A 24,338-nucleotide genomic window follows, 5' to 3' on the forward strand; every position below is an offset into this window, starting at 1 on the left:
CAATTTATAAAAACAATAAGTGATGCAGTCAGTCTCTCGTCAACTCTTAGCTAAGAGAGATTGGCATGCATAGTATGTATATTAGCCCTCCGATTACAATGAAGAGCAAGACGTGCCGCTCTGTTCTGGGCCATCTGCAGCTTAACTAGGTCTTTCCTTGCAGCACTAGACCACACGACTGGACAATAATCAAGATTAGACTAAACTAGAGCCTGCAGAACTTGCTTTTTTTGGAGTGTGGTGTCAAAAAGTCAGAGCATCTCTTTATTATGGACAGACCTCTCCCCATCTTTAAGACCATTGAATCTATATGTTTTGACCATGACAGTTTACAATCAAGGTAACAACAAGCAATTTAGTCTCCTCAACTTGTTCAACAGCCACACCATTCATTACCAGATTCAACTGAGGGCTAGAACATTGGGAATGATTTGTACCAAATAAAATTATCTTAGTTTTAGAGATGTCCAGGACCAGTTTATTACTGGCCACCCATTCCAAAACAGACTGCAACTCTTTGTTAAGGGTTTCAGTGACTTCGTTAGCTGCGGTTGATGATTGCGTATATGGTTGAATTATCAGCATACATTGTCACACATGCTTTGTTTAATGCCAGTGCCAGGTCATTGGTTAAAATAGAAAAGAGTAGAGGGCCTAGAGAGCTGCCCTGCAGTACACCACACTTTACATGTTTGACATTAGAGAAGCTTCCATTAAAGAAAACGCTTTGAGTTATATTAGATAGATAGCTCTGAATCCACGATATGGCAGAGGTTTTGAATCCACGATACAACAAGTTATGGTCAATAATATCAAAGGCTGCACTGAAATCTAACACTACAGCTCCCACAATATTCTTATTATCAATTTATTTTAACCAATCATCAGTCATTTGTGTCAGTGCAGTACATGTTGAGTGCCTTTCTCTATAAGCATGCTGAAAGTACGTTGTTAATTTGTTTACAGAGAAATAGCATTGTATTTGGTCAAACACAGTTTTTTCCAACAGTTTGCTAAGAGCTGGCAGCAAACTTGTATATCTGCTGTTAGAACCAGTAAAGGCCGCTTTACTACTCTTGGGTAGCGGAATTACTTTGGCTTCCCTCCAGGCCTGGGGACAAATACATTTCTCTAGGCTCAGATTAAACACATGACAGATAGGAGTGGCTATAGAGTCAGCTACCATCCTCAGTAGCTTTCCATCTAAGTTGTCAATGCCAGGAGGTTTGTCATTATTGATCAATAACAATATTTTTTCCACCTCTCCCGTACTAACTTTACACAATTGAAACTTGTAATGCTTTTCTTTCATGATTTGTTTTTTTTTATGCATGATACGATGTCTCACTGTTCGTTGTTGGCATTTCCTAAAGTTTGCCCACTTTACTATTAAACATATATTTTTTTAAAGTACAGGACAAATATATATATTTCACACTCGATTACTGGTATACTGAAACTTCGGTACATTTTCAATACTAGAACATGAAAAACGTTTCGATACTAGACTTTTTGTTACTTTCAGTACCTATGTCAAATGTGTCTCACGTCATATGCGGATTGAGAGGATCAAGTCTGTCTAGTAATTTGTCTGAATCTTCTTAAAGGTTGCAGGAGTAAGCTAGCCTGGCTACTTGCACTTGCACACGCAGCTGACACAGCATGAGTTGCTTTTGAGGAGCAAGAGGAGAGAGAAAATGCCAACAGCATGGCTTCTTCAAATGAAAACACCATACTTTCACGCCCGCAGCTCGTTGACAGAACTGGCTCCAGAAGCGAACTATGGGAATACTTTGCTTACAGAGTAGATGATGAGGGCAACTGAAACAACTATGCAAACGGTGTTAGTTACAAATCAGTGCAGGGGAGGTTAAGTTGCAAAATGACATAAAGAAATATTAACACGTGACATTTACATTGTAATTTTATTGTACTAGCAACTAAATTCTCATTATTTTTGAGTGACACTGACATGAACGTACACTTACAGGCCAATTTATTAGGTACATCACCCCGTTCACGGAAATGAATCGCTCCTACAGACAGTGAGTCACGTGGCCCGTGGCTTGCTATGTAAAGCAGACAGACAGGCATCGAGGTACTCAGTTACTGTTCGATTGAACATTAGAATGGGCAAAACTAGTAACCTAGGCGACTTTGAGAGTGGTATGATCTATGATGCCAGGCGCACCGGATCCAGTATCTCAGAAACAGCCACCCTTTTCACACATGACAGTGTTTATGTTTTACCGAGAATGGTGCAACAAAAAAAAACAATGTGGGTGAAAACAGCTTGTTGATGAGAGCGGTCGAAAGAGAATCCCAAGAATCGTGCAAGCTAACCGGTGGGCCACACATAATGGCACAGTACAACAGTGGTGTGCAGAATAACATCTCGGAACACACAACTCGTCGATCCTTGTCACGAATGGGCTATTGCATAGGACGGCCACAACAGGTTCCAGCGAAAAACAAGAAGAAGCGGCTACAGTGGGCACATGATCACCAAAACTGGACAATTGAGAAGTAGAAAAACATCGCCTTGGAACATGACAGCGAGTTCAGTTAACTTGAGTGACCGACGCAGTCCCCAGACTACAACCCAATAGAGCATATTTCGGATTATGATTAAACAGGCTGTTCGCAGCATGAATGTACCAAAGTCCAATCTCCAGCAACTGCGTGATGCCATCACATCAGCATGGACCAACATCCCTGTGGAACGTTTCTGACACTTTGTAGAATGCACCAAAAAATTCAAGCTGTTCTGGAGGCAAAGCTAGGTCTGACCAGGTACTAGATGGGTTTACCTATTAAACTGGCCTGTGAGTGACATTCGTGTGAGCATTATAATATGATTACAAACCAAAAGTAATATGAAAGGCTCTCATAACTTAGCTATGACAGTAAATTTATTCTACTTTGTGTTTGTCTGGGCGTGCTATCAATAGCCAGTAGCCTACCAACAGCCCTGTGCAGAGCATTGCACCCTGGGAGTTGGATTGCACTCTGGGAATCGTAGTATGCTGTGTGAAATAAATTGCATTTCTATGGAGTGTAGACTATTGCAATATAGAAGCTTCAGAAATGAGCTTCCAAGTGTTATTATGTCATTTTGGAACTAAACGATTCATCTAATACATTAAACGATTTAGCTGTAATGAATAATGAATCATACTGTAGGTCTAAGAAAATCATTTGTCCCAAATGTTGGCCATAGTAACGGCGGTCTTCGTTTGTGGAAAGAGAGTCGGACCGAAATGCAGCGTAGTGGTTACTCATGACTTGAATAGAAAAAGTGACACATGAAATAACGATACAAAATACAAAACAACAAACTGAACGTGAAACCTAATTACAGCCTATCTGGTGAAATTACACAGAGACAGGAACAATCACCCACGAAATACAAAGCGAAACCAGGCTACCTAAATACGGTTCCCAATCAGAGACAACGAGAATCACCTGACTCTGATTGAGAACCGCCTCAGGCAGCCAAGCCCATACAACACCCCTACTCAGCCACAATCCCAGTAATACAAAAACCCCAAAACGAAATACAACAACATAAACCCATGTCACACCCTGGCCTGACCAAATAATTAAAGAAAACACAAAATACTAAGACCAAGGCGTGACAGAACCCCCCCCCCCCCATGGTGCGGACTCCCGGACGCACCTCAAAACCATAGGGAGGGTCCGGGTGGGCGTCTGTCCATGGTGGCGGTTCCGGCTCGGGACGTGGACCCCACTCCATTAATGTCCTTGTTCCTCCCATTCGCGTCCTGGGATAATCCACCCTCGCCGCCGACCATGGCCTAATAGTCCTCACCCAGAACCCCACAGAACTGAGGAGCAGCTCGTGACTGAGGGGCATCTCGGGACTGAGGGGCAGCTCGGGACTGAGGCAGCTCGGGACTGAGGGGAAGCTCGGGACTGAGGGGCAGCTCGGGACTGAGGGGCAGCTCGGGACTGAGGGGCAGCTCGGAACTGAGGGGCAGCTCGGAACTGAGGGGAAGCCCAGTACTGAGAGAAAGCCCAGTACTGAGAGGAAGCCCAGTACTGAGATGAAGCCCAGTACTGAGATGAAGCTCAGGCAGGTAGTAGGCTCCGGTAGATCCTGGCTAGCTGGCGGATCTGGAAGATTCTGGTTGACTAGCAGATCTGTAGGAGACTGGTTGACTGGCAGATCTGGAAGAGACTGGTTGACTGGCAGATCTGGAAGAGACTGGTTGACTGGCAGATCTGGAAGAGACTGGTTGACTGGCAGATCTGGAAGAGACTGGTTGACTGGCAGATCTGGAAGATTCTGGTTGACTAGCAGATCTGTAGGAGACTGGTTGACTGGCAGATCTGGAAGAGACTGGTTGACTGGCAGATCTGGAAGAGACTGGTTGACTGGCAGATCTAGAAGATCATGGCTGACTGGCGGATCTAGCTGCTCTATGCAGACTGACAGCTCCTTGCAGACTGACAGCTCTTTGCAGACTGACAGCTCTTTGCAGACTGACAGCTCTGGCTGCTTCATGCAGACTGACAGCTCTGGCTGCTTCGAACAGACTGACAGCTTTGACTACTCCATGCAGGCTGACAGCTCTGGCTGCTCCATGCAGGCTGACAGCTCTGGCTGCTTTATGCAGACTGACAGCTCTGACTGCTCCATGCAGGCTGACAGCACCCTGCAGACTGGTAGCTCCTTGCAGACTGACAGCTCCTTGCAGACTGGCAGCTCCTTGCAGACTGACAACTCTGGCTGCGTCATGCAGACTGACAGCTCTGACTGCTCCATGCAGGCTGACAGCACCCTGCAGACTGGCAGCTCAGGCTGCTCCGAACAGGCAGGAGGCTCCGGCAGCGCTGAACAGGCGGGAGACTCCGACAGCGCAGGAGGGAAGGAAGGCTCTGATAGCGCTGAACAGACAGGCGACTCCAGTAGCGCAGGAGGGAAGGAAGGCTCTGGCTGTGCTGAACAGGCGAGGCGCACAGAAGGCCTGGTGCGTGGTGCTGGAACTGGTGCTACAGGATTGAGGACACGCACAGGAAGCCTGGTGCGGGGAGCTGCTACCGGAGGACTGGTGTGTGGAGGTGGTTCTGGATAGACCGGACCGTGCAGGCGCACTGGAGCTCTTGAGCACCGAGCCTGCCCAAGCTTACCTGGCTCGATGCCCACTCTAGCCCAGCCAATTCGAAGGGCTGGTATGTGCTGCACCTGGCTATGCACCCGCACTGGAAACACCGTACGCTCCATAGCATAACACGGTGTCTGCCCGGTCTCTCTATCCCACCGGTAAGCACAGGGAGTTTGCGCAGGTCTCCTACCTGGCATAGCCGTACTCCCATTAAGCCTCCCCCAATAATTTTTTTGGGCTGCTTTTCGGGCTTCCAACCGCGTCGCCGTGCTGCCTCCTCATGCCAGCGCCTCTCCGCTTTAGCCGCCTCTAGTTCTTCCTTGGGACGGCGATATTCTCCCGGCTGCGCCCAGGGTCCTTTTCTGTCTAATATCATCTCCCAAGACCAGAAGTCCTTATATTGCTGCTCCTCACAATTAACAGGGAGAGTAGGCTCAGGTCTGACTACTGACTCAGCCACTCTCTCTCTGCGCCCTCCCCCAATACATATTTGGGGGATAATTTCGGTTTTCGCTCTGCGCCGCCGTGTCTTTCTTTTTGACTCCATTCGCCTATAGCCCTCTTCGCATTGCTCCAGCGAATCCCAGGCGGGCTCCGGCATTCTCTCTGGGTCGGCCGCCCACCTGTTTATTTCTTCCCACGTCGTATACTCCATGCCTCTGCTGTCCATAACGTCCTCCCTTCGCTGTTCAAGCTGTCGCTGCCTGTTAACACGCTGCTCGGTCCGTGTAAGGTGGGTGATTCTGTAACGCCGTTCTTCGTTTGTGGAAAGAGAGTCGGACCGAAATGCAGCGTAGTGGTTACTCATGACTTTAATAGAAAAAGTGACGCATGAAATAACGATACAAAATACAAAACAACAAACGGAACGTGAAACCTAATTACAGCCTATCTGGTGAAACTACACAGAGACAGGAACAATCACCCACGAAATACAAAGCGAAACCAGGCTACCTAAATACGGTTCCCAATCAGAGACAACGAGAATCACCTGACTCTGATTGAGAACCGCCTCAGGCAGCCAAGCCCATACAACACCCCTACTCAGCCGCAATCCCAGTAATACAAAAACCCCAATACGAAATACAACAACATAAACCCATGTCACACCCTGGCCTGACCAAATAATTAAAGAAAACACAAAATACTAAGACCAAGGCGTGACAATAGTTACACTCGCTGATGGAAGGATGGGACCAAGGTGCGGCGTGGTAGGCGTACATCTTACTTTATTTAATGAACACCGAAAAAACAACAAATACAAAACGTAAAGTTTAGTAGGGTTAAACAGCACAGTACCAAAACAAGATCCCACAAACTACAGGTGGGAAAAAGCTGCGTAAGTATGATCCCCAATCAGAGACAACGATAGACAGCTGCCTCTGATTGGGAACCATACCCGGCCAACAAAGAAATAGAAAACTTAGATTTGCCCACCCTCGTCACACCCTGACCTAACTAAAATAGAGAATAAAAGAGCTCTCTAAGCTAATACACTTTATTTTCTTCTGTGGTATCATTTCGGTATCGAGTATCGTCTTGGTATTGTATATCATTTCGGTATAGTGTATCATGATACTAAACCTGGTATGGTATCAAAGCCACAATTCTGGTATTGTGATAACACTACACTCCATAGGAGACCCTGTGTTAGGTTTCCATCCAATTGGCGACAGATTGTTATGCAAATAGAAAGAAAATGTGCATTTTCCCACCAGTAGTGTTTCCAGCAAACTGACTTGTTGCAGATAAAAATCCGTGCGTGATGATGTAGTGCACAGACAATTTTTTTTTTGCTTATGTTTTCATGTAACAAAATAAAAATTGTGTTAAATTGCAAATGTGCCCACTCTGTTCTTGACACATGAACTCTAGCCAACAGCTAGCAGATACAGTGAGGGTAGGCTGTGCGGGTAGTTTACACAATTATAATATTATGGATGAGAGCGAAAGTATTTGTATTTGTCAAACAGAAGTCAAGCATCGATCATTATGTCACCAGAAATAGACCCTCGATATTCATTGGAAAGTAGAATCAAGCTCATGTCCGTGCACTTTCATCTGTAGCCTCATAAACTGCATGGCTTCCAGAATCGTCGTGGGAAGAACCATATCATCGCGGGACTCCAAGTTTACTTCGATATGATGGTTATAATATGAAATAAAATATTATATTAATTTTACAGAAACAAAAACATCCCACCATGTTGAACAAACAAATTATCTGTCAGCATTTATAAAATTGTACAGAAACGTCCTGTTTCTATCATAGCTGTTGTGTTTATATTTTACATGGTATGACTTTACTAGCATAAAAACTGTGGATGGAAACCTGGTTTGTGTCCTTTAAAACTTTTGTTGCCAAATATGATCCCTTACATGCCCTGCACACACACTCTTCTCACATAATAAAAGCTTTCAAATGTTTCAGGTAAATTCAAATCGCTACATTGTGTGCCTGTGCTTGTGTGTGGGTGTAATTGTGTGTATGTGTGTGCGCACGCAAGTGTGATTGTGTAAGATGTAATGATTTCCCAAAATGCCCTTCCAAATCCTTCAGAATCAGGCTGTAATTTGTATTGTAGCTGTTCATTAAAAAGCTTAACTTCCGTTCTGGATCAATATACGAATGAATGAAGCAAAGACCTTGTCCTTTACACCACTCTGGCATCTGCTCTTTCCTAATATAACAGATACCATTACAAGTCTTAGCCAAACTGAGACTCACCACGGATAGCCAATCACCTTACCACATTTCACCTCAAATATAGTGCATTCGGAAAGTACCCCTTCCCTTTTTGCACATTTTGTTACGTTACAACCTTACTCTAATGGGGATTTTTTTTTAAATGCCTCCTAAATCTACACACAATACCCCATAATGACAAAGTGAAAACAGGTTTTTAGAAATGTTTGCAAATTTATTAGAAATAAAAAGCCGTACTTATTTACATAAGTATTTCAGACTCTTTGCTATGAGAGCTCAGGTACATCCTGTTTCCATTGATCATCCTTGAGACGTTTCAACAACATGATTGGAGTCCACTTTCCAACAAGACAACGATCCTAAGCACACAGCCAAGACAACGCAGGAGCAGCTTCAGGACAAATCTCTGAATGTCCTTGAGTGGCCCAGCCAGAAGCCGGACTTGAACCCGATCGAGCATCTCTGGAGAGACCTGAAAATAGATGTGCGGCAACTTTCCCCATCCAACCTGACAGAGCTTGAGACGATCTCCCGAGAAGAACGGAAGAAACTTCCAAAATACAGGAGTGCCAAACTTGTAGCTTCTTACCCAAGAAGACGTGAGGCTGTAAACACTGCCAAAGGTGCTTCAACAAAGTACTGAGTAAAGGGTCTGAATACTTATGTAAATGTCATATTTACATTTTTTATTTGTAATACATTTGCACACATTTCTAAAAACCTGTTTTCTCTCCGTCATTATGGGGTAGATTGATGAGAAAAGAATAGTTAATAATTTTAGAATAAGGCTGTAACAAATAAAATGTAGAAAAAGTAAAGGGGTCTGAATACTACTTTACAAATGCACTGTATTTTAATGACTGTATTTCCTATACCAGTATGTTATACACACAACACAAATTGCATGACAGGTAGCTAACGGCAATTAGCCGGTTATTCAGCTACCCCCTCGTACTGATCAATTTATTCTAGTATTGCAGCACGAAAATGTCCATTACTCTCTAATTTGATCCCAGTTATTGATGGTGCACCTGCGTCACATGGGCTAGACATAGTCGTCTCATGGTCTTGACTTTCTTTGATGTGATCAATGCTGAGGAAAGACAGAGGCATTTGCAGTCAGTAGACAGTTGTAAATGTCACACAGGAGATACTTTGAAGGTCAGAGGATCCACACAATGTAAGTGTCAGTTAAAACCTGCCGGCTTTAACGTGAGAGTCCTATGTGCTTTGATAGAGTCGATTTCCAAACTTCTAAATGAGCAGTGACTGGTAGCTCTAACCCATGCTGGCCTAGTGCTGAGCCCTGTCAGCCAGGAACCCTTATCCAATACATCACTGTCCGCTCTCATTGGCCCTCCCTCCTCCTCACCACCAGGTGAGAGCCAATCAATACCCTAGGCTCGTTAGGATGCCACTAAATGGCCTTTTCTGTCGAAACAGTGTGACACAGGATGGAGCGGTGCATTACTGTGTATTAAAAAGGCTACCTTAGGGGTGAGTGGAGTGTTGTGGTTCATTGCAAATTAGGGTGGAGGGAGAATGTTGCCAGTTTTCCTGTTATGGGATTGGGAAATAAATGGGAATCCACTGGGCTGGAAACCCACTGTCTGGCTGATGACAGATTCCGATAAAGACAATCAACAGGCATTAGAGGCAGTCATATTTAACTGTCACACATGGGTGTGAGGAACACCACAGAAATGGAAGGGTTCTTCTCATCAGAGACCGAGACAGGTATCTCCCTTTCCCTCTATGTTCGTCTCCTGCTCTACTTCTATGTTAGAGACCTCACGGTTTCCGTGTCCCACATTGAAGAAAATGTCTACCTACATCTCTTTCATATCTCTGGAAGTATACATGTTTCCCTGTCTTTCTATTTCTTTCTTACTCTTTATCTATGTGTATCTTTCTGAGGGAAGCGTTCTGTCTGTATTTTTGCCAGGTCTGTTGGGTATTCCAAATCAAAAGATATCTTCTACGCAACATAAGCAGGAAAAACACACTGGTGACTTGGAGAATAAGACACAGTGGCAGGATTTTTCTCTTATTATGATTATGCTGAACTAACAGACACATTGAGGCACACAGTGCAACTCCTAACAACTCATGTAAAACTAGGAACAATGAGATCAGAAGAGGCAAAAAGAGAAAAAAATATACTGTTGCAGACATAGTTTTAATAATTTTCCCTCACTGTTCAGAACTGGGATAATGGGGGAGCCAGCATTTGCTGGAATTGATTGGTGTCACAGTAGCCTCGCAACAGAGGGAGTAGAATAGTGAATACATCAAGCTTTAGAGTGGCCTCTGCACCGCAGAAACACAATATTTGTCTTTGAGAAAGGTGTAAGGATATCACATCCGTCCACGCACGCACACACACGCATGCACACGCGCACACACGCATGCACACACACTCACACCCACCCACCTGGTGTATTCTCCCCTACTCTGATGCCCTATAATGCAGCTTGAGGAGCCTCTATTGTTAATTAATGGCAGGCACCGGAGCATGGGATTTCTCATTAACCCCGGAGAACGATGCTGCAGAAGCATGCAAGTAGAAAAACACTCTAAAAGGGACGCCATTGTACCATTGCATCCTGCTCTACAGATCATTGGCAGCCGACAAGACTGAGGCCGTTCTTTACCTCTGGCTTCTTAATGGCAAGCGGCAGGGGAGTATAGTGACTTAATTGAATTAATTACGGAGCTAATCAGGTAAATTAGAGTGAATCCAGGTGGGGAGGAGGGTTACTGTGACGGAACCCAAAATTAAGCATATTGGTGGGGTGAGAGTGACACACAAAGTTCAGAGCTCTTCAGCAATCTGACAATCTAAAGAAAGATAAATATCCCTGGAGCATGGTCTGATATCACTGTTTAACTCAACCACAATGCCGTGCGAAAGTATTCGGCCCCCTTGAACTTTGCGACCTTTTGCCACATTTCAGGCTTCAAACATAAAGATATAAAACTGTATTTTTTGTGAAGAATCAACAACAAGTGGGACACAATCATGAAGTGGAACGACATTTATTGGATATTTCAAACTTTTTTAACAAATCAAAAACTGAAAAATTGGGCGTGCAAAATTATTCAGCATCTTTACTTACAGTGCAACAAACTCTCTCCAGAAGTTCAGTGAGGATCTCTGAATGATCCAATGTAATCAAGTCTCCGTATAAATGCACCTGCACTGTGATAGTCTCAGAGGTCCGTTAAAAGCGCAGAGAGCATCATGAAGAATAAGGAACACACCAGGCAGGTCCGAGATACTGTTGTGTAGAAGTTTAAAGCCGGATTTGGATACAAAAAGATTTCCCAAGCTTTAAACATCCCAAGGAGCACTGTGCAAGCGATAATATTGAAATGGAAGGAGTATCAGACTACTGCAAATCTACCAAGACCTGGCCGTCCCTCTAAACTTTCAGCTCATACAAGGAGAAGACTGATCAGAGATGCAGCCAAGAGGCCCATGATCACTCTGGATGAACTGCAGAGATCTACAGCTGAGGTGGGAGACTCTGTCCATAGGACAACAATCGTATATTGCACAAATCTGGCCTTTATGGAAGAGTGGCAAGAAGTAAGCCATTTCTTAAAGATATCCATAAAAAGTTTTGTTTAAAGTTTGCCACAAGCCACCTGGGAGACACACCAAACATGTGGAAGAAGGTTCTCTGGTCAGATGAAACCAAAATTGAACTTTTTGGCAACAATGCATAACGTTATGTTTGGCGTAAAAGCAACACAGCTCATCACCCTGAACACACCATCCCCACTGTCAAACATGGTGGTGGCAGCATCATCGTTTGGGCCTGCTTTTCTTCAGCAGGGACAGGGAAGATGGTTAAAATTGATGGGAAGATGGATGGAGCCAAATACAGGACCATTCTGGAAGAAAACCTGATGGAGTCTGCAAAAGACTTGAGACTGGGACGGAGATTTGTCTTCCAACAAGACAATGATCTAAAACATAAAGCAAAATCTACAATGGAATGGTTCAAAAATAAACATATCCAGGTGTTAGAATGGCCAAGTCAAAGTCCAGACCTGAATCCAATCGAGAATCTGTGTAAAGAACTGAAAACTGCTGTTCACAAATGCTCTCCATCCAACCTCACTGAGCTCGAGCTGTTTTGCAAGGAGGAATGGGAAAAAATGTCAGTCTCTCGATGTGCAAAACTGATAGAGACATACCCCAAGCGACTTACAGCTGTAATCGCAGCAAAAAAAAGGTGGCGCTACAAAGTATTAACTTAAGGGGGCTGAATAATTTTGCACGCCCAATTTTTCAGTTTTTGATTTGTTAAAAAAGTTTGAAATATCCAATAAATGTCGTTCCACTTCATGATTGTGTCCCACTTGTTGTTGATTCTTCACAAAAAAATACAGTTTTATATCTTTATGTTTGAAGCCTGAAATGTGGCAAAAGGTCGCAAAGTTCAAGGGGGCCGAATACTTTCGCAAGGCACTCTATTTTGCAATGAAAATGAGCAACTTTTTATTATCTGGGAATGTTGATTGGCAGCTCCACTTATTGGGCAATTTGTAGGAATATTGGTAATGTGATCAGTCTGTTCTCCAAAATATTTTGAAAACATCGCATCCGTTTTGAGCTGAAGCAAGAGAGAAATCAACTCCCATGTTGGAGTGAAATGTTGGCCATTCACATCTCGTATTTTGCTCCACTACAATATTATATCACGAGGCATAAATAAATACATACTGTATTCAATTGGTCATGTTTAACTGCGGAAATATCCACGGTGACGCTCATGCTAATCGATTAGCATGTTAACCGTAACCCATGCTATGTCAATGGGACAAACAGGCTAATTCGCTAGCTTGTCATGTAGATTGTCATGTAGATTTTACATTTCGTTTTATAAGGTTTTTGTATGTTTAACTAGCTAGCTTGCTTGATTAATACCATTTACACTTCCTAGCATAAAATTCTGAAGTAAAACATTTTTAAATATAGTTATCCTTGTCTGCGTTGCTGTTGACTTGACTTGCAGTAGGTTGAGTGGATGCCCAAGGCAACACCTCTTTGATGCTTGTTTGTTAGCTAATAAATTCCAGTACAGATGAGGCAGCCAACAGGCAAGAAAAAGCAATAGGAGATGAGAAAATAAATGTGGAAATTGAGTTTTAAGTTAAATATATACTTCATATGAAATACACTGTTCAAAAAAATAAAGGGAACACTTAAACAACACAATGTAACTCCAAGTCAATCACACTTCTGTGAAATCAAACTGTCCACTTAGGAAGCAACAATGATTGACAATACATTTACCATGCTGTTGTGCAAATGGAATAGACAACAGGTGGAAATTATAGGCAATTAGCAAGACCCCCAATAAAGAAGTGGTTCTACAGGTGATAACCACAGACCACTTCACAGTTCCTATGCTTCCTGACTGATGTTTTGGTCACTTTTGAATGCTGGCGGTGCTTTCACTCTAGTGGTAGCATGAGACGGAGTCTACAACCCACACAAGTGGCTCAGGTAGTGCAGCTCATCAAGGATGGCACATCAATGCGAGCTGTGGCAAGAAGATTTGCTGTGTCTGTCAGCGTAGTGTCCAGAGCATGGAGGCGCTACCAGGAGACAGGCCAGTACATCAGGAGACATGGAGGAGGCCGTAGGAGGGCAACAACCCAGCAGCAGGACCGCTACCTGCTCTTTTGTGCAAAGAGGAGCAGGAGGAGCACTGACAGAGCCCTGCAAAATGACCTCCAGCAGGCCACAAATGTGCATGTGTCTGCTCAAACGGTCAAAAACAGACTCCATGAGGGTGGTAATGAGGGCCCGACGTCCACAGGTGGGGGTTGTGCTTACAGCCCAACACCGTATAGGACGTTTGGCATTTGCCAGAGAACACCAAGATTGGCAAATTCGCCACTGGCGCACTGTGCTCTTCACAGATGAAAGCAGGTTTACACTGAGCACATGTGACAGACGAGACAGTCTGGAGATGCCGTGGAGAACGTTCTGCTGCCTGCAACATCCTCTAGCATGACCAGTTTGGCGGTGGGTCAATCATGGTGTGGGGTGGCATTTCTTTGGGGGGGCGCACAGCCCTCCATGTGCTCGCCAGAGGTAGCCTGACTGCCATCCTCGGATGGGGCCACAGTGTCTCCTGACCCCCCCTGTCTCAGCCTCCAGTATTTATGCTGCAGTAGTTTATGTCTCGGGGGGCTAGGGTCAGTTTGTTATATCTGGAGTACCTCTCCTGTCCTATTCGGTGTCCTGTGTGAATCTAAGTGTGCGTTCTCTAATTCTCTCCTTCTGTCTTTCTTTCTCTCTCTCGGAGGACCTGAGCCCTAGGACCATGCCCCAGGACTACCTGACATGATGACTCCTTGCTGTCCCTATTCCACCTGGCCGTGCTGCTGCTCCAGTTTCAACTGTCCTGCCTTATTATTATTCGACCATGCTGGTCATTTATGAACATTTGAACATCTTGGCCATGTTCTGTTATAATCTCCACCCGGCACAGCCAGAAGAGGACTGGCCACCCCACATAGCCTGGTTCCTCTCTAGGTTTCTTCCTAGGTTTTGGCCTTTCTAGGGAGTTTTTCCTAGCCACCGTGCTTCTACACCTGCATTGCTTACTGTCTGGGGTTTTAGGCTGGGCTTCTGTACAGCACTTTGAGATATCAGCTGATGTACGAAGGGCTATATAAATACATTTGACTTGATTCATTAAGTACCGAGATGAGATCCTCAGACCCCTTGTGAGACCATATGCTGGTGCGGTTGGCTCTGGGTTCCTCATAATGCAAGACAATGCTAAACCTCATGTGGATGGAGTGTGTCAGCAGTTCCTGCAAGTGGAAGGCATTGATGCTATGGACTGGCCCGCCCGTTCACCAGACCTGAATCCAATTGAGCACATCTGGGACATCATGTCTCGCTCCATCCACCAACGCCACGTTGCACCACAGACTGTCCAGGAGTTGGCAGATGCTTTAGTCCAGGTCTGAGAGGAGATCCCTCAGGAGACCATCCGCCACCTCATCAGGAGCATGCCCAGGTGTTGTAGGGAGTTCATACATGCACGTGGAGGCCACACACACTACTGAGCCTCATTTTGACTTGTTTTAAGGACATTACATCAAAGTTGGATCAGCCTGTAGTGTGGTGTTCCACTTTAATTTTGAGTGTGACTCCAAATCCAGACCTCCATGGGTTGATAAATTTGATTTCCATTGATAATTTCTGTGTGATTTTGTTGTCAGCACATTCAACTATGTAAAGAAAAAAGTATTTAATAAGAATATTTCATTCATTCAGATCTAGGATGTATTATTTTAGTGTTCCCTTTATTTTTTTGAGCAGTGTATATTATTCATGTCCATGTTGCTCATTGCTCATCATTTGCACCAGTGTCTAATACATCGCTCTGCTGCCAGCAACATTGCTTGGCAACATTGCCCCCAAAAACTGGCAATTGCCTTAAGACTTGAGAGAGTAATGGAGCCAACTGGTAACTCCTGTGCTATGTGACTGAATTGCAAGACGCAAGTTGATGTGACGTACTATTCTCACCAGATTGTCACTGGCAGGTTGAGGATGTTCAGCCCTCAAGGAAAGGCTGTGCCAATACTGATAGAGACTGACAGCCCAGAGAGAGAGAGCATTGCGTGACAGTGGCTGACTGTGACTGTTATACACGCACATACACAGAGGCATACACACACAAATGCCAACACAAAAAAACAACAGCTGGGGTACATATTCTACTTCATACACTTGCGCATTAATTAGCCAGCTATCTACCTGTAATGTTTATACCGATTGTCATGAATAATAACTGAGCACACACTGGAATTACGATTCATCAACATGCAATGATGCAAAATTTGAATTATCGCCAACTGACAAGAACAATGGATGGATGAATGCATAGAGAGACATTCTTATCCTGGCATGGAATGTTACCTAACTGTTGTAGGAACGTTACATGTTTGCTGGGTATATAGCTATCCAACTCTACAGGTACATATCCAACTAAAGTGTAGGGATACGTAACAGCGACAAGCTCAAACGGTGATGTTTCTGGTGAACAATGGCCTGTAAAACCTTGGCTCCGTTACACCTAATCATACAGGACATACAGTACCTGATTCCCCAGGCTTTTTAAGAACTGATTTCACTCATTTATCCTCTTAATCTATCCCTTCCGTCTTACCAATCATTTGTTCTTAACGTCAATTTGTATCATCCATCCCGAGGAAAAACATTTGATCTCTGTCACTGGACTCTTTAGCCTCATGTGCTTAAGAGAGGCAGCATCAATCAAGGTTTCTACTGTACATTCCATTTACACTGCCATTGATTCTCCCATCAACCATTTAATGTATTCCACCCATTCACCCTCTGCAATCTATAATAACTATCCTTTTTAATCGAACCGTGCGCATATACATTTCCACACACAGTATACCTTCCAATCTATACTTTCTATAGCTTCTCTCTCAAAAAAGTAATATCTGGATCGTCTAAAACCACCAAAGCCACACCATGCTCAATCTCAGCTCCCGCATGTTACACTCCCTGTCTATTTGTTATTTCATCCTATTTGTCTGGGGTCCATCTATCATCAAAGCCGTTCCCCATGAACCTAGATTTCTGACAGTCTCGATGCAATGTTAGCCCTCTCCATCTCTAGCCTGAGGTCAGCTCTGGGATTGAGATGGTGCAGTGGAGATAGTGGAGAAGTGTCACTGAGGGGATTAAATATTGATGAACAGAAAGGCCTTGCCTCTACCCCGTACCCTCTGGCTGCGAGCGAGCGAAGTCATGCAGTTATGGGCAGAGAGGGAATCTGAAACAAACAACTCAAATGGCAGCAGGGGAGCAGAATAGAGAAACGGATGGTAACTTGGATCCCCAGGAGCATCTTAGGAAGTCCTATCCTGTGAAAGTTATCGTTATCCTCTCCATTACAACGCAACCATAATCAGATTCACTTGTGCTTCACTTAATGCTTTAGTCAGAGATCTGCTCCAACAGGGCCTTATTGTTTTTACATACAAGCCCCCTCCAGCAGAAAAGGAATCAATACAATGTATTATGTACCAGAGGGAAAGAAAAGACATACATGAAGGCAGGGGTATGAGACATGCAAGCCTAGTTTAGTTTGACGATGAATTACACAAGCTGGTTTTACTGCGCCAGGCGAGGGATCGTCCCTTTGTTGTCCAACTAACTCAGCCCTTTATTTTCGCTTCGCAGAACCGACTGCAGACTCGCAGCATATCAAGATCTTGTTCATGTCAAAGAAGGGATATGAAGGTGTGTGTATTTTTACATAAATGTGATAAGTGCTTCAATGAGGCAGTTTAATTCCAGGCGTTTTGAAGCATTCTCACTCATACCACAGATGTAGGTATAACTGATGTTATGTTATTTTGGGAACAATGAGACGCGTAGGTAGCGCAGGCAGCCAAAGTGAGATACTCTGTATCACTGAAGGCTAACTTTGAAAACAAAGACCAATGCAATAGCTCCACCTCGACCCTGCCACAGTTATTTAGGGCTAATAACACACTGATCAGTGACAAAAACACTTAAATAACGACATATTCACATTAACGTCAGCAACAATAAACTCCCAACATTGAGACTAAGGACTGTTTGTAGCCAATCTTATGCCACCTTGTGTAAAGGACATGCACCATGTTACACACGATTCTCCTCACCAAATCATTGCAACCAAGTTGCGTCGAAATGTCCATTATGTTGACGAGCGCTCCATCAACAAATCATGAGCTGCTCTAAAATCTCTTTATGGTCGCCAAAAGGCAGCACAGTGCAGTACGTGTTGGCACTTACCGTTGATCCATTTGGCCTCTGGGTCATGGACCACAAACTCAGGCTTGAACAGATCTTCCACAGTGAGTTTGCTATCACTGCCAGCTTGGCTGTCCGCTGCAACAACAAACAAATAGGGGGAAAAGGTGCATTAATTCCAAACTCTATTAATACTGGGAACTCATTAATGATCAAATCCTTATTTTATCATTATCGTTATTGATATTCCCCAGCATTGTTTATTCTCTCATACAAGGAGCGAGTAGCAAAATGTTATATTGTTATATTGCTTCTTGTTTTGTGATGTGACGTGTGCTGCATCAAAGTCTTTCTGAGGAACCCAGTTACCAGAAAGCATCAGGTCAGTCTCCATTCAAGGACAGGACAGCCTCCTTGGTCCTGACCTAGAAGTTATCCCAGGCAGATGCCGCCAAGAGATTGCCACTAGAGACACTGATCTAAGATCAGTTTTACATTGTTGCCCCTGATGTTCAAGGTAAGCATTTAGGGTAGGGTAATCTGATCCGATATCTGTGTTTAAGGTGTCACCTTTCATTCCATGTACGGTAATACATGAGATCGAAATTCAAAAGTGAAACATCGTTTCCGAGGTCGGACAGGCAGACAGAATTTTTATAGTGACCCACACTGTACCAAACTAAATGCCAGGTTGGAAGCAAGGGGAAATAGTGTGCAAGTTGAGATAAATACAAGAGATGATTCAGACAGAAACATGAACATGATATTTGTCACGCCCTGGTCGAAGTATTTTGTGTTTATCTTCATTTATTTGGTCAGGCCAGGGTGTGACATGGGTTTTTGTATGTGGTGTGTATGTAGTGGGATTGTAGCTTAGTGGGGTGTTCTAGGTAAGTCTATGGCTGTCTGAAGTGGTTCTCAATCAGAGGCAGGTGTTTATCGTTGTCTCTGATTGGGAACCATATTTAGGCAGCCATATTCTTTGGTTGTGTTGTGGGTGATTGTCCTTAGTGTCCTGATGTCCTTGTTCTGTGTTAGTTTACACAAAGTATAGGCTGTTTCGTTTTTTGTTACGTTTATTGTTTTTTCGTGTTTGTGTTTTTTCGTGTCTACGTTGTTTATTAAACATGGATCGCAATCTACACGCTGCAGTTTGGTCCGACTCTCCTTCACCACATGAAAACCGTTACAATATTCTTATTGATCATTTTTAGATGGAACTGTTAGCAGGCATAGGTATGTCTGTGAGGGCCAACACAGCATGGATTGGAACGCTGCATGTCCAATCAGCATCCAGTATCCAAACAACCAGTTAAATGAAAGAGTGTACACAGAAGCATATTAGGTGTTTATAATGTATTAGGTCTATGCTTTAGTCAGACAAATGACACTCAGATGAATATCGCATATAGAAGAGGTGGAGTGGTCTGTAAACAGGGACTTTAATCTATGATGACTCCTTGCTGTCCCCAGTCCACCTGGCCATGCTGCTGCTCCAGTTTCAACTGACCTGAGCCCTAGGACCATGCCCCAGGACTACCTGACATGATGACTCCTTGCTGTCCCCAGTCCACCTGGCCATGCTGCTGCTCCAGTTTCAACTGTTCTGCCTTACTATTATTTGACCATGCTGGTCATTTATGAACATTTGAACATCTTGGCCATGTTCTGTTATAATCTCCACCCGGCACAGCCAGAAGAGGACTGGCCACCCCACATATGCTCTCTCTAATTCTCTCTTTCTTTCTCTCTCTCGGAGGACCTGAACCCAAGGACCGTGCCCCAGGACGACCTGACATGATGACTCCTTGCTGTTCCCAGTCCACCTGACTGAGCTGCTGCTCCAGTTTCAACTGTTCTGCCTTGTTATTATTCGACCATGCTAGTCATTTATGAACATTTGAACATCTTGGCCATGTTCTGTTATAATCTCCACCCGGCACAGCCAGAAGAGGACTGGCCACCCCACATAGCCTGGTTCCTCTCTAGGTTTCTTCCTAGGTTTTGGCCTTTCTAGGGAGTTTTTCCTAGCCACCGTGCTTCTACACCTGCATTGCTTGCTGTTTGGGGTTTTAGGCTGGGTTTCTGTACAGCACTTTGAGATATCAGCTGATGTACGAAGGGCTATATAAATAAATTTGATTTGATTTGATTTGATTTAATCTAGGGCAGCTATGTATGTTTTTGGGCAGGACTCTTGAGAGTGTCATGCTTACTTTAGCCTTTATGAATAAAATAAGTTAGGATAAAGTCTTATAAGAAGATTGGATGCACATAAATGGCTTCACCTGCTCTAGAGGCAGATACTTCGAGCAACCTTTTAAATGCAGATGAAGAGGGAGTCAGGGGTGTACGAGTGAGGTAGGGAGTGATGGAGGGAGAGGGAGTCAGGGGTGTAAGAGTGAGGTAGGGAGGGAGAGGGAGAGGGAGAGAGGGAGAGGGAGAGAGGGAGGGAGAGAGGGAGAGGGAGTGATGGAGGGAGAGAGGGAGAGGGAGAGATAGGGAGGGAGAGAGAGAGGGAGTGAGGGAGGGAGAGAGAGGGAGGGAGGGAGAGGGAGTGATGGAGGGAGAGGGAGTGATGGAGGGAGAGGGAGTGATGGAGGGAGAGGGAGAGGGAGTGATGGAGGGAGAGGGAGAGGGAGTGATGGAGGGAGAGGGAGAGAGAGGGAGTGATGGAGGGAGAGGGAGTGATGGAGGGAGAGGGAGAGGGAGTGATGGAGGGAGAGGGAGAGGGAGTGATGGAGGGAGAGGGAGAGGGAGTGATGGAGGGAGAGAGAGAGGGAGTGATGGAGGGAGAGAGAGAGGGAGAGGGAGTGATGGAGGGAGGGAGAGGGAGAGGGAGAGGGAGAGGGAAAACAGAAAGAGAGAGGTGACAGTAGAGAAAGTGATATGGAGAAATTATATATATTAAGAAAACAATAGAAAACACACACACACACACACACACACACACACACACACACACACACACACACACACACACACACACACACACACACACACACACACACACACACACACACACACACACACACACACACTCAATGGTCATTAATAGATTGTTATCCAACCTGAAATCCCTCAGCTGTGTAAACATTGCCTTTGTAAACATGTTTTAATTAGAAAATGTTAAGCCATCAGTAAAATAGAATGTTGTTAAGCCAATTGTAAACTAATGTTGACTTGGACAGCTGCTAATTGTGCAGCGCGAGAAAGAGAGAGAGAGAGAGAGGAGGGCCAAATGATTTTGAATGTCAGCCATGTTGGCCCGGGCTGGATAACTACAGAGCACTCCTGTTTGTAAATGATGTGGCAGCCACATGCAATGGATAGCTAGCCCAGCAGACATTCGAGGGGTTGGAACATCAGGGGACAGTGTGGTCTCCTTGTATCTGTGAGTCATTCCAAACATGTCTGAGTACGTCACTCAGCATAAACTGTTCTTCATTGCAGTAAATTGAGGAGGTCGATCAACAGCTGAGTGCTGATATTAAGTTAGTATAAAAGGTGCTTGCAAAAATGAGAAATGAGTAGCACAACTGAGCATGTAGCCCAAAATTCATCATAGAAAGTTGAGATGAGTTAAGCAATAATACCCTTTTGGGGCTAATTTCCTTACTGTCACTAATAGTCTACCAAACCATAGGCACTGAACCACCTCTGGGACAGATGCTATGTCTCTCCTGCAGAACACAACTCTGGTTAATAAAGTAATGTAATAATTCTCCATGCCCAGTTCTGTACCTGGAGTGAGGAGGATGACAGACAATGTGATCAGAGAGCAGACCCCCAATATAACCAGCAGAGCGATAACAATCCCTTTCCAGTTCCTCTCAGGTGGAGCTCCCGCACCAAGGTCCTGTAAAGAGAGAGAGAGGGGGGATGAAGGGAGGGAGAGAGAGAGAGAGAGAAGGAGGAGGGGACAAGGGAGAGAGCGAGAGCATAGGGAAAGGAGTGTAAGAATGAGAGAGAGCGAGAGAGAGAGAGAGAGAGAGAGAGAGAGAGAAGGAGGAGGGGACAAGGGAGAGAGTGAGAGCATAGGGAAAGGAGTGAGAGAGAGAGAGAGAGAGAGAGAGAGAGAGAGAGAGAGAGAGAGAGAGAGAGAGAGAGAGAGAGAGAGAGGAGGAGGGGACAAGGGAGAGAGTGAGAGCATAGGGAAAGGAGTGTGAGAGAGAGAGAGAGAGAGAAGGAGGAGGGGACAAGGGAGAGAGTGAGAGCATAGGGAAAGGAGTGAGAGAGAGAGAGAGAGAGAGAGAGAGAGAGAGAGAGAGAGAGAGAGAGAGAGAGAGAGAGAGAGAGAGAGAGGGGGGGAAAGAGAGAGGAGAGAGAGGGGAGAGAGAGGGGAAAGAGAGGGGAAAGAGAGAGAGAAACAGTTATTAAAAGGGAGTTCTAAAAAATAACAAAAATGGAGATACCTAGACATACAGTGTACAGAGCCACAAAACACAGGGATAAACACGCTAACAGCCCTACATGCATTTTTCGGATTTGAGTCCAAGATATTCTTGCATCCATCCATACAAACTATTAGTACTGTGCAGCCGTCTTCATCGACCTCGCCAAGGCTTTCGACTCTGTCAATCACCATATTCTTATCGGCAGACTCAATAGCCTCGGTTTTTCAGATGACTGCCTTGCCTGGTTCACCAATTACTTTGCAGACAGAGTTCAGTGTGTCAAATCAGAGGGCATGCTGTCCGGTCCTCTGGCAGTCTCTATGGGGGTGCCACAGGGTTCAATTCTCGGGCCGACTCTTTTCTCTGTATATATTAATGATGTTGCTCTTGCTGCGGGCGATTCCCTGATCCACCTCTACGCAGACGACACCATTCTATATACTTTCGGCCCGTCATTGGACACTGTGCTATCAAACCTCCAAACGAGCTTCAATGCCATACAGCACTCCTTCCGTGGCCTCCAACTGCTCTTAAACGCGAGTAAAACCAAATGCATGCTTTTCAACCGATCGCTGCCTGCACCCGCATGCCCGACTAGCATCACCACCCTGGATGGTTCCAACCTTGAATATGTGGACATCTATAAGTACCTAGGTGTCTGGCTAGACTGCAAACTCTCCTTCCAGACTCACATCAAACATCTCCAATCAAAAATCAAATCCAGAGTCGGCTTTCTATTCCGCAACAAAGCCTCCTTCACTCACGCTGCCAAGCTTACCCTAGTAAAACTGACTATCCTACCGATCCTCGACTTCGGCGATGTCATCTACAAAATGGCTTCCAACACTCTACTCAGCAAACTGGATGCAGTCTATCACAGTGCCATCCGTTTTGTCACTAAAGCACCTTATACCACCCACCACTGCGACTTGTATGCTCTAGTCGGCTGGCCCTCACTACATATTCGTCGCCAGACCCACTGGCTCCAGGTCATTTACAAGTCCATGCTAGGTAAAGCTCCGCCTTATCTCAGTTCACTGGTCACGATGGCAACACCCATCCGTAGCACGCGCTCCAGCAGGTGTATCTCACTGATCATCCCTAAAGCCAACACCTCATTTGGCCGCCTTTCGTTCCAGTACTCTGCTGCCTGTGACTGGAACGAATTGCAAAAATCGCTGAAGTTGGAGACTTTTATCTCCCTCACCAACTTCAAACATCAGCTATCCGAGCAGCTAACCGATCGCTGCAGCTGTACATAGTCTATAGGTAAATAGCTCACCCTTTTTCACCTACCTCATTCCCATACTGTTTTTATACTGTTTTTATTTATTTACTTTTCTGCTCTTTTGCACACCAATATCTCTACCTGTACATGCCCATCTGATCATTTATCACTCCAGTGTTAATCTGCAAAATTGTATTATTCGCCTACCTCCTCATGCCTTTTGCACACATTGTATATAGACTGCCCATTTTTTTCTACTGTGTTATTGACTTGCTAATTGTTTACTCCATGTGTAACTCTGTGTTGTCTGTTCACACTGCTATGCTTTATCTTGGCCAGGTCGCAGTTGCAAATGAGAACTTGTTCTCAACTAGCCTACCTGGTTAAATAAAGGTGAAATAAAATAAAAAAATAAATAAAAAATTCGGATTTGAGTCCAAGATATTCTTGCATCCATCCATACAAACTATTTGATTGAAGACCACAGATTGTCAGTACGTGAGTCATTCTATGTTGAGTCAGTTATGTAGGAGCTTAGAAAAAAATATAGCCATGTGGTTGAATTGCTAGAAAGTCCAATTGAAAGCCAAATCCAATTCACAGTTCACAGACACTGAGCACGTCATACACATACATTTTTTAAAAGGAGGGAGACAATAGGCAGCAGAATGGGTCAGCATGGGTTGACCCCTACAATATAATGTAAACAATCTAAGAAAAAACAGATGACTTAAACAGCACAATGTGTTACGATTGAATGCCGGTCATTGTGTCAGAATGGCAATGACTTCGACAGGAAAGTGAACATCTAATCATGTCGAAAAACGTAGAAAAAAACGTAAACTAGGAAATGATATCCACAAAAATGTTAAGTATATGTTCAGCTTTATTATGGTGGATGTGCTAGCTACAGGTTTCAGCATTTCACCTTGAGCTGCATGGTGGAGCTCATTGTAAGCTACATAGTAGCATTGATAACCAGCTTCATGGTGGGTTTCAAAATAAACTGCATGATATTGCTCAAGCTAAGCTGCGCGGTGGGGCTCAATGATAAACACGAGCA

At 44.5% G+C, this 24,338-nt stretch overlaps 1 protein-coding gene across 2 annotated transcripts in view; it reads right to left on the reverse strand.

The window, feature by feature from the left end:
- LOC118367559 (inactive dipeptidyl peptidase 10-like) overlaps window positions 1-24,338 on the reverse strand; it is a 320,765-nt gene that overhangs the window by 133,232 nt on the left and 163,195 nt on the right. For both annotated transcript variants that reach the window (XM_052493923.1, XM_052493924.1), the window contains exons 2-3: window positions 21,395-21,509; window positions 17,693-17,788 (exon numbers count right to left, since the gene is read on the reverse strand). In XM_052493923.1, the coding sequence (XP_052349883.1) occupies window positions 17,693-17,788; window positions 21,395-21,509 (211 nt within the window). The remainder of the gene's footprint in view (window positions 1-17,692; window positions 17,789-21,394; window positions 21,510-24,338) is intronic.

This window comes from Oncorhynchus keta, chromosome 34 (genome assembly GCF_023373465.1).
Source record: "Oncorhynchus keta strain PuntledgeMale-10-30-2019 chromosome 34, Oket_V2, whole genome shotgun sequence".
NCBI lineage: Eukaryota > Metazoa > Chordata > Actinopteri > Salmoniformes > Salmonidae > Oncorhynchus > Oncorhynchus keta.